Here is a 14616-nt window from a genome sequence, read left to right on the forward strand (position 1 = left end):
CCACAGTCCAAAGATGTGCAAGCTAGTTGGATCGGCCATGCTAAATTGCCCGTAGTGTTCAGGGGTGTGTGGGTTCTAAGGGAATGGGTCTGGGTGGGATGCTTCAAAGGGCAGTGTGGACTTGTTGGGCTGAAGGGCCTGTTTCCACTTTGTAGGGAATCTAATGTAATTAATACTGCACTAATTCCCTCTCAGTTAATAAGATCAACAAAATAAAATTGACAACTGCTGTGAAACGCATTTGCAGATATTTAAATAAGAAAAACATTGGTGAGACAAAAGCTAAGCAGCATTGTATTCCAGCTGGAATTATATTCCTAAAATGTTCTAGTCAACCATCTCACAAGTGGAGAAAGGGATTTGAATACATATCTCCACAGCACAACTTACTCCCCAGGAAATAAGATTAGAATGTTTGCACTCAGCTGTTTGGGTCTGCATCCACAACCTGAAAATAGTTTCAAAGTTGAACATTGAAAATGACCAACCTTACTGCAGGGCGCAGTCCAATAGCACAAGGCCAGAAATGGGAGGCCAATCGCTACAGCAAGTACAACCAGAAACTTGATTGCTATTGACTGCTGGCGTAGTCCTGAGAGATTTTCATACCAGATAGATAGAAGTTGCTGCTGACAGTTTGGGTGAGCTACAAACTTCAAAAATGAAAGGTCACAATGTAAGTTGGAAATGAAAATGAAAGCTATGAGAGAAACTGAAGATATTTGATATTTTAAAAATGACATTTCTAATGTAATACTCTTTCAAATGTTCATCTAACAACTAAGTTGATAAATGTATTAATTATATAAACACATAAATCATTAAAAGGTATTTTAATCTTTTAAATAAATCCAGATATGGAAGTTTGTTGATATGTTTTCAAGTTACAAACTTCTTTGCAACTTCTTCTCTGTAACAAATAAAAAGTGATTGAATTTTCAAAATCCAGCTGTTAGACTATTATTTGATATAATTTCACGCCTTTGTTGGTTAATTATTTTATATTAATATACAATGCACTCTGATATAGCAGTGCAATTGTAAGCATGGCCTCTCTGGCTGAGCTCTTCCTTACCTATCGTTTCAGCCAGTAATAAAGAGATTGCTCAGCATAGCTTTGTCAGGGGGAGGCCATACATAACAAATCTAGTGGAGTTTTGAAGAGGTGACCAAGTGTTTGGATGAATACAGAGCAATTGATATAATTTCTGTGATTTCAGCAATGTCTTTAACAAGGTCTCACATGGAAAGCTGATAAAGAATGTAAAAGCTTGTGGAATCCAGAGTAACGTGGCAAGATAGATCCAATATTGCTCAGTGACAGGAGACAGAGGGTGGTGGTAGAAGGGTGTTTGTGTGACTGGAGACCAGAATGCAGTAGCATATCACAGGGATCAAGCTGGGTCCCTTATTAGTTGGGATATTCATAAATGATGTAGACAACAACATGGGGGAGGATGATAAGTCAGTTTGTAGATGGCACAAAGACTGGCTGGATGGTTGATAGTGAGTGGGAAGGTGTTAGGTTACAGGAGGATTGGTCAAATGGGCAGATTAGCGGCAGATGGAGTTTAATCCTGATAAATGTGAGGTAAGGATCTTGGGGAGCTCTTCCACAGATCAATGAAGGTGCCAGGACAGGTTATAGAGGTGATTAGGATGGCATACAGGACACGTGTCTTTATCATTTTCCAGGAGCAGGGAGGTTATGTTGGAGCTGCACAAAACTTTGGTCAGGCCACAGCTGGAATACTGCATGCAGCTCTGCTCACCACACTATAGGAAGAATGTCATTGTACTGGAGGGAGTGTGGAGGAGATTCAGCAGGATGTTGCCTAGGATGGAGCATTTCAGCAATGAAGAGAGGCTGGGTAAGGTCAGGTTGTTTTCCTTGGAAGAGAGAAGGTTGGGAGGGGTGGGGGCTACCTAATAGAGGTATATAAGATTAATAAAACTATGAGGGGCATGGACCAGGTGAATAGAAAGCAGCTGTTCCCCTTAGTTAAGAATCAATAACAAGGGATCATAATTTTAAAAGTGAAAGTTTAGAGGTTTAGAGGAGATTTCAGGAAAAACCTTTTCACTCAGAGGGTGGTGAGAGCCTGGAATGCACTGCCTGAGAGAGTAGTTGAGGCAGGACACTTCACAACCTTTAACATGTACTTGGATGAGCAATATCATAGCATTTAAGGCGATGGGCCTAGTGGGAAAATGGGGCTAGTATAGGCAAGTAGTGTGTTTTTGACAGTACAGGCTTGAAGGGCCAAAGGGCCTCCTCTATACAGTATGATTTTATGTTTTTTTTTAATTCCTTCATGCTTTGTGGGCGTCACTGGCTGAAAACATCTGCTGTGCTGTTGTGGAAGGAGTTTTAGGATTTTGACCCCTGTTAGTGATCAGGATCTAGTTCCAAGACAGGATGATACCTGACTCGAAGGGAAAGTGGTATTCCCTTGTATGTGCTGCCCTTGTCCTTTTAAGTGATAAAGGTAACAGTTTGGAAGGATTTTTTTATCAGAATTGGCTGCTGCTGAGTTGTTCCAGAGCATCTTGCAAATGAGGTACACAGCTGGCAATTTGCATGATGGGGGAGAGAATGTTGAAGATGGGGGATATGGTGCCAGTTGAACAGGCTGCTTTGTCCTGGATGGTGTCGAGCTGCTTGAGTATTGTGGTACTCCACTCATCCAGCTAAGTGGGGACATTTCATCACACTCCTGACCTGTGCCTTACAGATGGTGGACAAGTATCAAGAAGACAAGAGGTGAGCTACTCCCTGTAGATTTCTCAGGCTCTGACATGCACATGTACCCACAGTGTTTATATGGATGGTTCAGTTCAGTTTTTGGTCAATGGTAGTCCCCACCATTTAAAATATGCAAGCTCCTTTTTTGATAGGGTCAACATTTGTTGATACAAGTTGACAGGTCAAGGTATGTTGGACAGCTCCAAGGAGTTTCTGTACTCTTTATACACAACCTTCTCCACAGCTAACCTTCCCAAAGGTGTCTGATACTCCTTCCAGTAAAGGATCCCTGACCCTTACCTGCAAAGGATAATTGATGCTCCCCTCCTCTGAAAGAGTCCTTGTTTCTAACATCCAAAGTGTCCTGGGACCAGATCTGCAGGGGTACCTCAACTCTATCCAAAATCAGTGCATCATGAACAGAGCTGGTCTGACCTGGTCTAATTTCCCACTTGATATTCCACACTGCAGGTTCTCTAAACTCCCACTTCATTGGCTGCATCTGAAACTGTGCACATGCCAGAGAAGCTCAATACTGGACCCAGCCTCATTGGGTCTGGAGCAAAAACGATCAAGGATGATCTTCTCTTTGAACTGAGGAGCACGTAAATGCCTCATCCCAGTCCTCCTAGTATTTAATCATCACTTCAGTTTCTGCTTTAACTGTGCTAGTATTCAAGATTAATAACCAGATTTTACCAACATATACATAGGTAGCCCACCTTAGCTAGGCATGACCTGCTGACTAGGACTCCTGATAATGGAAACTTTTAAATAGAAAATAATTGAAAACTTCATAAAAATAATTTCAGGGAAGAGGATATTTGGGAAGTTGTTGTTGTTCACCTTAAAGAGAAGATTGAGAGAAAATCTGACAGCAGAGCACAAACTTATAAGGGGGCTAGGCAGAGTAAATGGAGAGAAATCCACGTAGAGAATGCTGGAGAAACTCAGCAGGTCTGGCACTGAACACAGAAACACTATTAACATTTTGTGTCCAGGGACACCTTTTCAGAAGTGCCTTTCTGACAGCTGAAGTAGTTAGGATCTGGAATGCACACCCTCAAAACTGTGGTTGCTACAGCTGCACCAGGAATAAGTAACTTTTAACTTTTTATTATGAAATGTTAGGAATGGTACTCCGGATTGTTAAAGTTAGTTTTATTCGGGGTTAGGTGGTTGGTCTGCAGTATTTATCATATCATATCATAAAATCCCTACAACGTACAAACAGGCCCTTCGGCCTAACAAGGCCACACCAACCCATCCCCTTTAAACCACCTAATCTCCACACCCCTGAACACCACGGGCAATTTAGCCTGGCCAATCCACCTAGTCTGCACATCTTTGGACTGTGGGAGGAAATCAAAGCACCCAGATGAAACCCATGTAGACACAGGGGAAGTATACAAACTCCACGCAGACAGTCACCCGAGGCGGGAATCAAACCCAGGCCCCTGGTGCTGTGAGGCCGCAGTGCTAACCAATGAGCCATCGTGCCAGCCCACATCCTCATTTGCACCATTAGCTATTCAATCAGACCTCATTCATCAAGGCTTAACACTTTCAATAATTTTTTAGTTTAACGTAGTGTGAAAAAATTGAAGTTCACAATAAATAATGGATTCAGTGCTGATTGTATCGCCAAAAGCCTGCAGTAACACAGTGTGGCAGATCAAGTTACCACAAACAACAGCTTCTGATTTTCTGCAATTTTTACTGTGCATATTTGAATGGCAACGTTGCTACTAGATTTACACTGTAACGATAGTGAATGCCTACAATTTTGCAGTCTTTAGAGATATAAAGTCTGCCCCAATAACATATTCAAAGATGCAGTTAATTTTATTTTATTCTTTGATTAATAAGATAGGTGACCACATCGCCTAAAGAATGGTTATCAGTCTTTCGAGTTATTGTACAGATGCTTATGCAATCATTTTGGAGATCAAAGCCCATCAGGCAGCATCCATGGAGGGAGAACAAGCTAGTGTTTTGTTTTCCCATTGAAGTTGAATTCTCTCTGAGGTGCAGGCAATGCTGGCTGGGGTGGAAAGTTAAAAGCCTACCATTGTGGTGGTTCTGGAATCACCTGTAAGGCAGACCAAGTAAGGACTAGCGCAATATCTTGTCATAAAGGATGGTAGTCTTAACATAACCCAAGCTAAAAATCTTTTCTGATGAAGGGTCTAGGCCCGAAACGTCAGCTTTTGTGCTCCTAAGATGCTGCTTGGCCTGCTGTGTTCATCCAGCTTCACGCTTTGTTATCTTGGTTTCTCCAGCATCTGCAGGTCCCATTATCTCTAAAATATAGCAGCTAGCTTTTTACTCCAGCTTTTATTGAACTCAAAGTTCAGCATCTGCTATGGTGGGATTTGAACCTGTATCTTGTAAACATTAACCTGGTGTTTTAGATTATTAATCTAGCGATATTAGCAATTTGCCACCACCTCCCCTTACACTACCTACAGCCATTAATGATTCCCACTTATTAGACACACGTAGCAGGACATTTAACAGCAGCCACGCGGTGAATGTTTGTCAAGCTTTGACTACAAGGGCAATACAATGAGTGAACTAGTCCCTCCACTGGAGAGGGTAAAGAGGAGATTCACCAGGATGTTGCTTGGGAAGGAAATGTCTCAGTTATGAGGAGAGACTGGATAGGCTGGGTTTGTTTTCCCCGGAGCAGAGGAGGCCGAGGGGGGATCTGATTGAGATGTTTAAAATTCTGAGAGGCATAGTCAAAGTAGATCATGAGAATTTTCTTCCCATGCCTGATGTGTGTAAGACCAGTCTGCTAACTTTACAGTAAGGGCGAAGTGGCCTAGAGGAAACAGGAGAAAAATCCTTTTCATCCTGAAGGTGGTAGAAATATGGGAGGTGCTGCCTGAGAGGGAGGTGGAGGCAGATACTCTCACAGTATTTAAGAAGCATCTGGACAAGCATTTAAAATGCCAGGGAATAGTAACCTATAGATCGAAGGCAGGTAAATGGGACAAGTGTAGTTTGGTGTTTGTTGGTCCGTATGGAAATAGTGGGCCAAAGGACCTGTTTCCAAGCTTCCAGAGTCTATGACATGTACTCAGCTATTCTGAATAAAATAATCTCTTTTGATCAGCTCTCAAGTAATTCTGATTATACGATTGTATAATTGTGCAATTAAGAATGGAATGAACCCACTTACATGGAGAATAAAATAAATTCACAATCATACCAAAAAATTAATTAAGAATGTATAACATACAAGCCTATTAAAACATTAAAAATATTCCATACCTTTTTGACATCATATTTTATGGCCAATTTTAATCGGCTAAGGCTGGGCCGAAACTCTTGGTTAATGCTGGGGTTGATCTTCATGGTCCCATTCAAAATGGCTTCCACTTCTTCAGTAATCCGACACAAGTCCAGAAGTCCAACAACAAAGTCTTTGCATTGCATAGATAATTTTTTGTAATCATTCTGACAAAACACAAATTTGAAGCGATTAACCTGTTGGGAGTCTTTATTTGAATGCTCGCGATTCATTGGTTACGATAGTATTAAAATTTCTCAACAATCAATCTGACAGGTTTTAATGGACATTGTACGGACTAGTGCCCTCCAGCATGGTTTGGCTGTGTTTTATAAAGTTAGTAGGAGGCACCCACTTCCAATGGTCCAATGAGCCAAAGTACAGCTATAAGCATATTTCCCTTCCCACTTGGCATTTCCCATCAATTCTGCAGATTACACCAAAAGTCCATGGCTGATAATTTAGAAAAAACCCTTTGGGTCATTCTTATAGCTTGTTGTTTAACACTACACCTAAAAACATAGGCCAAGATGTTATTAAAACATTTATATAAAGAAGCATAGAACTTTACAGGACAGAAGGAGGCCATTCTCCTCATCGTGTCAGTACCAGCTCCCAAAAGAGCTGCCCAGCTAGTCCCACTCTCCAGCATTATCTCCGTACACCCTAAATTCATCACTTTCTATATATTCACTAAGTAGAAATAGTTCCTTCAATTGGATGTTTGAAAATTAGTCTGTTTGCTCTAATACAAACATAAAATGCTTAAATGTTGATAATAGGAAAGATCAACCACCTTCCCCTTACAATGATCTGAAATCTTCACCTCCTTCAAGAAGATCCCTATTATCCTGGCACCAAAGAAAACACATGTTACGTGAAGCAATGACTATCACCCAGTGGCCCTGACATCCATCATTGTGAAGTGCTTTGAGAGGTTCCCCATGGCTCACATCAACTCTCGGCTACCAAACTGGCTTGATCCTTTGCAATTTGCCTACTGGTGCAACAGGACCATGGCAGACACCATCTCCCTAGCTCTACACTTGTCCCTGGAACAGTGGGATAACAAGGATACTTGCATGCTACCCATTAACTACAGCTCTGCCTTCAGCACCATAATTCCAAACAAACTCACCTCTGAACTCTGAGATCTAGGTCTCAGCTCCTCTGTCAGTAACTGGATCCTGATCCACTGACCACAATCAGGAAGGATAGTGACAACACCGTCTGCATGATTATCCTCAACACTGGTACCCTGCAAGGCTGTGTACTTAGCTGCCTTATACCCCTGATACACACATGGCTGTGTGGCCAAATTCTGCCCCAACTACATTTATATGTTTGCTGATGACACCATTCTCTTCCATCCTCTTCCACCAGGCAGGAAATGTAAAAGCTTGAAAGCACATACAAACAGATTCAACAACAGCTTCTTCCCCGCTGTTATCAGACTTTTGTATTCACCTCTCAAATTCTGATCTCTCTCTCTCTCTGTGCCTTCTCTGTGACTGTAACAATGTATCCTGCACTCTGTTCTGCTACTCTGATGCTCTTTGCATGGTATGATCTGTCCGTGTAGCATGCAGGATAACACTTCTCACTGTATCTCGGTATATGTGACAACAAGAAATCAGGAAAAGGGAAGTTGTCCATTTTTCAGGAAGAATAAAACAAGATGCATACTTTCTAAACAGTGAGGGATTGCAGAACTTTAGGATGCAGAGGGGTCTGGATGCCCTTGTGCATGAATCATATAAGTCTAATTCGCAGGTACAGCAATTAATTGGGAAAGTTGATAGAATGTTATGGTTTATTGTGAGGGGAACTGAATACAACATTAGGGAGGTTATGCTTCAGGAATACAGGACACTGGTGAGGCCACATGGGGTGCAGTGTGTGCAATGTTGGTCACCTGATTTAAAGGGAAGATGTAAATCTGTTGAAAGCAGTTCACAAAATGTCTGTGAGGTAAAAGCCTGAAATGGATGGGTTAACTTATCAGAAAAGGTTTGGACAGACGAGTCTTTCTTCATCTGACTTTTAAGAGGTGTAACCTGCAATCAGCCATCCCAACCTGATCGAGTCCCATTTGCCAGCATTTGGTCCATATCCCTCTAAACTCTTCCTGTTCATGTCCCCATCCAAATGTCTTTCAAATGTCATAATTGTACCAGCCTCCACCAGTTCCTCTGTCGGCTCTCTCTATATATGCACCATCCTCTGTTTGAAAAAGCTATAGTTATTTAAAGAGTTAAAACTAGTAGAAGAACTGGTCTAAAAAATCTTCACAAACCATGAGGCCATATCCTAACAGCCAACAGCAGAGTGCACTGCAGCACCAGTGTATGAGCCTTCTGTAGTACCTCCACATCTTTCTACAGAGATTATTTTACAATCTTTATTGTTAGTTTATAAACCTCTAATGTAGCTAAGGGCAAAATGAATATCAGTAATCCGAAAACCCCTCTTTCAGAATCTCCTTTTAAACATGAAATCAATTTCTGTTTTCCTTCTCTACAGGATTGTATTTCCCTGAGAATAATGTACGGCAGACTTAATGCAGCAGACCATCCGGCAGTTATAGCAGATCACCAGATTTTTAATGAAGGATTATGCCAGATATTAAGACCAGTCAACTCATAGCGAAGATGCTCCATTTGTTAAATGAGAATGGTCGAACTCTTCTGGCAGACTGCTCAACTGTTACACATGCCCCAGCAGGTCCAGAACATTGTATCATTGTGGCAGATCACCCCAGTCTTTATAGCAACTTCTCCAAGTGCATCATCCATAGGTTTGAAGCAGTTATCACAGCCAATCATACATTTTTTATAGCAACTCTGCCAGCTAGTAGATAAGCTTCCACATCAACAACATTCTTTTCAGATCACTAAGTGAGAAAGAGAGAAAGAGACAGAGCAAGAGAGAAAGGAGAGACAGTGGAGAAAGATCAAGCAGCTGTGATGGATTGCCCTGATGTTCTCCCCAATTGTTCAGTTATTTTAAACAAAAAGTCACCCAGCTGTTGTCTAAAATTATTCAGCTAATTTCACAGATTGTCGATTTATTGTAGCAGATGGCCAGGCCTGTGCTGTTAGATTATCCAACTGATTTAGACAATTTTCCAGCTGAGCTTTCAGATCATCTCAGTGTTACAGATGATTATCCATATCAACCTGCTGTCTTACAAGATCATTAAGCTATTACAGCAGATTACATAACTCTTCAAGCAGGCTGTGGTTATTAAGGATCATCCAGCTGTTCTTGCTACATGCTCAGATTTTATACCAACTGGTATCGCACTATTTTTGTTTTGTTCTACTGATTTCAAATGGCATAACCCTGCTTCGTCAGTTCAAAGCTGAAAGCTAGCCTCATTGTCTCTCATGTAATCCTTTTGCTATTAAACTCATTAAGCAAGCAAAATCTATTAAACTTAATTTAACAGCACTTTTTTAAAAAGCATTCAAGATAAATTATTTTGATGTACTACACAGAATAAGATTCTTCTTTGACAATGGCCCTGTTTGCTTTCCTCTCCTCATTTCTAAATATTGCAGCACCTATGCCTTAGCCACTTATTGTATATTATTATCCTATAGGTCTCAGGCAAGATTTCAGACCTTTAGGGAACAAGCGAAAAGGTGATGGATACATTAGGGAAGGGCTCATTGGATGTGAATTTGTTTTGTGAATATGAAGAGTTAGTAATCAGTGGGATGAAAGTTTTATGGAGTGATGTGAACTGAAGTAAAAGTATGGATGTGAAATCTGTTCAAATACAGTTATTTCCCAGTGTATAATAGTTGTAGCAGAGGGTGGTAAAGTCAAAATATAAAGGATATGACTACCCTCTTCTGTTTTCTGAAAGTGAGTCTTGTAATCAGTAAAAGAATGAAATTTCAATGCAGACCTGAGCTACTTCTTCACCAGAAAAAGAAACAAGGAATAGCCTTAACATGCTTATTACCAACTGGAGCAGAATAAGTAGCAATCAATGTTTTCTAAAAATGGAGCTTTGGACAATTTTGTGGCTGACTGTGAGACATCAGAGCAATGTGCTGCCTCCCTGGAGCCAGGACCAAAGATTTCTCAGAGACGGTGCAGAATATTCTCAAAGGCAAGAGTGACCAGCAGGAGGGCATCATACACGTTGGAACTATCAACATAGAAAGAGAAAAGGATGAGATTCTGAGGAGACAACATAGGAAGTTAGGCAGGAATTTGAAAAGCAGTGTAGTAATATCTGCATTAATCCCAGTGCCATGAGCTAGTGAGGGTAAGAATAGGGAGATAGAGCAGATGAACGCGTGGCTGAGGAGCAGGTGCCGGGGAGAAGGATTCACATTTTGGGATCATAGGAATCTCTTCTGTATAGGAAGGACGGATTGCACATAAATTGAAAGGAGTCTAATATACTGCCAGTGAGATTTGCTAGAACAGCTCGAGAGAATTTAAACCAGTAGTGAGTGGCGGGTGGGACACTGGGAGATAGTGAGGAAAGAGATCAGTCTGATACTGGTACAGTTGGGAAAAGGGTCGACTCAAACGAACAGGGGAGGTTGGAACAAAGTAGAGAACAAGGTAGGACAGATAAATTAAACTGCATTTATTACAATGCAAGAGGCCTAACAGATAAGGCAGATGAACTCAGGACACGGTTAGAAACATGGGACTGGGATATCATAGCAATTACAGAGATGTGGCTCAAGGATGGACAGGACTGGGAGCTTAATGTTCCAGGGTAGAGATGCTATCGGAAGGATTGAAGAGGTTGGGGGGAGCAAGACAGGCAGGGGATTGGCATTTTTGATTAGCGGTAACAGCTATATTTAGGGAGGATGTTCCTGGGAATACGTTCAGGGAAGTTATTTGGGTGGAACAGAGAAATAAGAAAGGGATGATCACCTTATCGGGATTATACTTTAAACACCCCACCCCCCAATAGTTAGCAGGAAATTGAGAAACAAATTTGTAAGCAGATCTCAGTTATCTCTAAGAGATCTCGGTTATCTCTAAGAATAATTGGGTGGCTATGGTAGGGGATTTTAGTTTCCTAAACTTAGATTGGGACTGCCATATTGTTAGGGGCTTGGATGGACAGGAATTTTTATGTATGTACAAAAAAAATTTCTGATGAAGAATGTGAATGTACCTAACAGAGAAGCTGTAAAACCTGACCTACTCTTGGGAAATAGGGCAGGCCAGGTGACCAAGGTGTAGGTGGGAAGGTGCTTTGGGACCCGTGACAATAATTCTAAAATAGTTTTAAAATAGTGAAAGAAAAGGACAGAATGATCTAAAAGTTAAAAGCTGGGGGAAGGCCAATTTTGCCAATATTGGACAAGAACTTTCAAAAGTTTATTGGGGGTTGGATATTTGCAGGTAATTGTGAAGCTTTCAAAGATGAGATAATGAAAGTCCAGAGACAATACGTTCCTGTTAGGGTGAAGGACAAGGCTGGTAGGTGTAGGGAATGCTGGATGACTACAGAAATTGAGATTTTGGTCAAGTATAAGAAGGGAGCAGGTACACAGAGTAGAGATCGAGTGAATCCCTAGAAATCTATAAAGGCAGTAAGCGTATACTTCAGAGGAAAATCAGAAGGGTAACAATGGGACCTAGGATAGCTTTGGAAAATAGAGTGAAGGAGAATCCAAAGGGATTCTACAAATATATTAAGGAAAAAAGAGTAACTAGAGAGAAAATAGGACCCCTTAAAGATCAGCAAGGCCACCTATGTGTGGAACTTCAGGAGATGGGAGAAAGGTACTAAATGAGTATCTTGCATCTATGTTAACAAAGTCTGGAGCTGGATGAACACAGCAGGCCAAGCAGCATCTTAGGACCACAAAAGCTGACCTTTCGAGCCTAGACCCTGATGAACGGTCAACTTCGTTATCTCAGATTCTCCAGCATCTGCAGTTCCCATTATCTCTTGCACCTATGTTTAATGTAGAGAAGGATATGCAAGATCTAGAATGTGGGGAAATAAATAGCGACAGCTTGATAAGCGTCCATATTAAAGAGGAGGTGGTGCTGGAGCTGGATGGCCTAAGACATGCAACGGTGGATAAATCTCCGAGACCTGATCAAGCAACCCTAGAACTCTGTGGGAAGCTAGCAAAATGATTGCTGGGCCACTTGCTGAGATATTCATATCATCAATAACCACAGATGAAGTTCCAGGTTTGCTATTCTGGTGCCTCTATTTCAGAAAAGTGATAAAGGAAAATCCAGGGGACTATGGAGCAGTGAGCCTGACATTGGTGGTTGACAAGTTGTTGAAGGAATCCTGAGGGAATGGATTTGTGTGCATTCAGAAAGGCAAGAACTGATTAGAAAGAGTCAACATGGCTGTGTGTGGGGACAATCATGTCTCACTAACTTGATTAAGTTTTTTGAAGAAATAACGAAGTGGCAAGAACAGGAAGGCAGATTACTATCTCAATGGAGTCACCTTAGGTAAAGGGGAAGCACAACGAGATCTAGGTGTTCTTGTACATCAGTCAATGAAAGCAAGCATGCACGTACAGCAGATAGTGAAGAAAGCTAATAGCATGCTGGCCTTCATCACAAGAGGAATTGAGTATAGGAGCAAAGAGGTCCTTCTGCAGCTGTACAGGGCCCTGGTGAGACCGCACCTGGAGAATTGTGTGCAGTTTTGGCCTCCCAATTTGAGGAAGGACATTCTTGCTATTGAGGGAGTGCAGCATAGGTTCACAAGGTCAATTCCCAGAATGGCGGGACTATCATATGTTGAAAGATTGGAGCGACTGGGCTTGTATACTCTTGAGTTTAGAAGGATGAAAGGGGATCTGATTGAGATGTACAAGATTATTAAGGGATTGGACACTATGGAGGCAGGAAGCATGTTTCCGCTAATGGGTGAGTCCAGGACCAGAGGACACAGTTTAAAAATAAGGGGTAGGCCATTTACAACAGAGTTGAGGAAAAACTTCTTCACCCAGAGAGTGGTGGATATATGGAATGCTCTGCCCCAGAAGGCAGTGGACGCCAACTCTCTGGATGCTTTCAAGAAAGAGATAGACAGAGCTCTTAAAGATAGTGGAATCAAGGGTTATGGGGATAAGGCAGGAACAGGATACTGATTGTGGATGATCAGCCATGATCATAATGAATGGTGGTGCTGGCTCAAAGGGCCAAATGGCCTACTGCAGCACCTATTGTCTATTGTCTATTGTTTGATGCAGGCAGAACAGTGAATGTGATTTATATGGATTTTAGTAACGTATTCAACAAGGTTCCTTATGGAAGTCTGGTTAGCATAGTTAAATCACAAGGAATACAGGAAGAACAAGCCATTTGGATACAGACCTGGCTTAAAGCTGGCAGACAGAGTGTGGTGGTGTGGAGGGCTGTTTTTCAGACTGGAGGCCTGTGACCAGCAGTGTGCTGCAAGGATCAGTGCTGGGTCCATGGCTTTTCATCATTTATGTAAATGATTTGGATGTGAATATAGGAGGTATGGTTAGTAAGTTTGCAGATGATTGGAGGAGTAGTGGACAGCAAAGCAGGTTATCTCAGAGTACAACAGGTTGTTAAGCAAATGGGCCAATGGGCCGAGGAGTGGCAGATGGAGTTAATTCAGATAAATGTGAGGCGCTACATTTTGGAAAGGCAAATCAGGGCAGGACTTACACACTGAATGGTAAGGGCTGGTGGGGATTGGGGGTGGGGGGTGGTGTTTGCTGCTGAACAAACAGACCTTGAGGTACTGGTTCATAATTCCTTCAAAAAGTGCAGTTGCAGGTAGACAGAATAGTGAGGAAGATATTTGGTGCACTTACCTTCATTTGTCAATGCATTGAGAATAGAAGTTGGGAGGTCACGTTGCAATTGTACAGGACACTGGTTAAGCCACTTTTGGAATACCGTGTGCAATACTGGTCTCCCTGCTAGAGGAAGGATGTTGTGAAACTTGAAGGAGTTCAGAAAATATTTAGAAGGATGTTGCCAGGGTCTGAGCTACAGAGAGAGGCTGGAATTGACTCAAGCTATTTTCCCTGGAGCATTGGAGGCTGACGGGTGGCCTTAAAGAGGTTCACAAAATCATGAGGGGGCATGGATAGGGTAAATAGACTAGGTCATTTCCCTGGGATAGAGAAATCCAAAACTAGAGGAAATAGTTTTAAGATGAAAGGGGAAAGATTTAAAAGGAATCTAAGGGGCAACTTTTCCATGCAGAAGGTGGTGTGTGTATGGGATGAAATGCCAGAGAAAGTGGCAGAGGGTGGTACATTGACAACATTCAATTGCATCTGGATGGGTGCATGAATAGAAAGGGTTTGGAGGAATAATGGCCAAATGTTGGCAAATGGATCTACACTAATTTAGGATACCTGGAAGGCATGGACAAGTTGGGCCAAAGGGTCTGTTTCCGTGCTGTACATCTCTACGATGCTATTTGAACATGGACACTATCTGATCACAATTTGGATGATCTTTTAAATGAATAAAAATTTAAGCAAGAAGATGATTTATTGAATGCTTATGAGGTATGGTCAGATTGAAACAAATTTAGAAAGAAGAAGGATAGTACGACGAA

The 14616-nt window shown here is 41.7% G+C and overlaps 1 protein-coding gene across 1 annotated transcript in view; it reads right to left on the reverse strand.

Moving 5' to 3' along the window:
* The window catches only part of LOC125453423 (short transient receptor potential channel 6-like), a 128317-nt gene that overhangs the window by 54754 nt on the left and 58947 nt on the right, over positions 1-14616 (reverse strand). Inside the window, exons 3-4 of the mRNA XM_048533002.1 lie at positions 6026-6211; positions 489-653 (exon numbers count right to left, since the gene is read on the reverse strand). Coding sequence (XP_048388959.1) covers positions 489-653; positions 6026-6211 — 351 coding nt within the window. The remainder of the gene's footprint in view (positions 1-488; positions 654-6025; positions 6212-14616) is intronic.

Source organism: Stegostoma tigrinum, chromosome 6 (genome assembly GCF_030684315.1).
Source record: "Stegostoma tigrinum isolate sSteTig4 chromosome 6, sSteTig4.hap1, whole genome shotgun sequence".
Classification (NCBI taxonomy): Eukaryota; Metazoa; Chordata; class Chondrichthyes; order Orectolobiformes; family Stegostomatidae; genus Stegostoma; species Stegostoma tigrinum.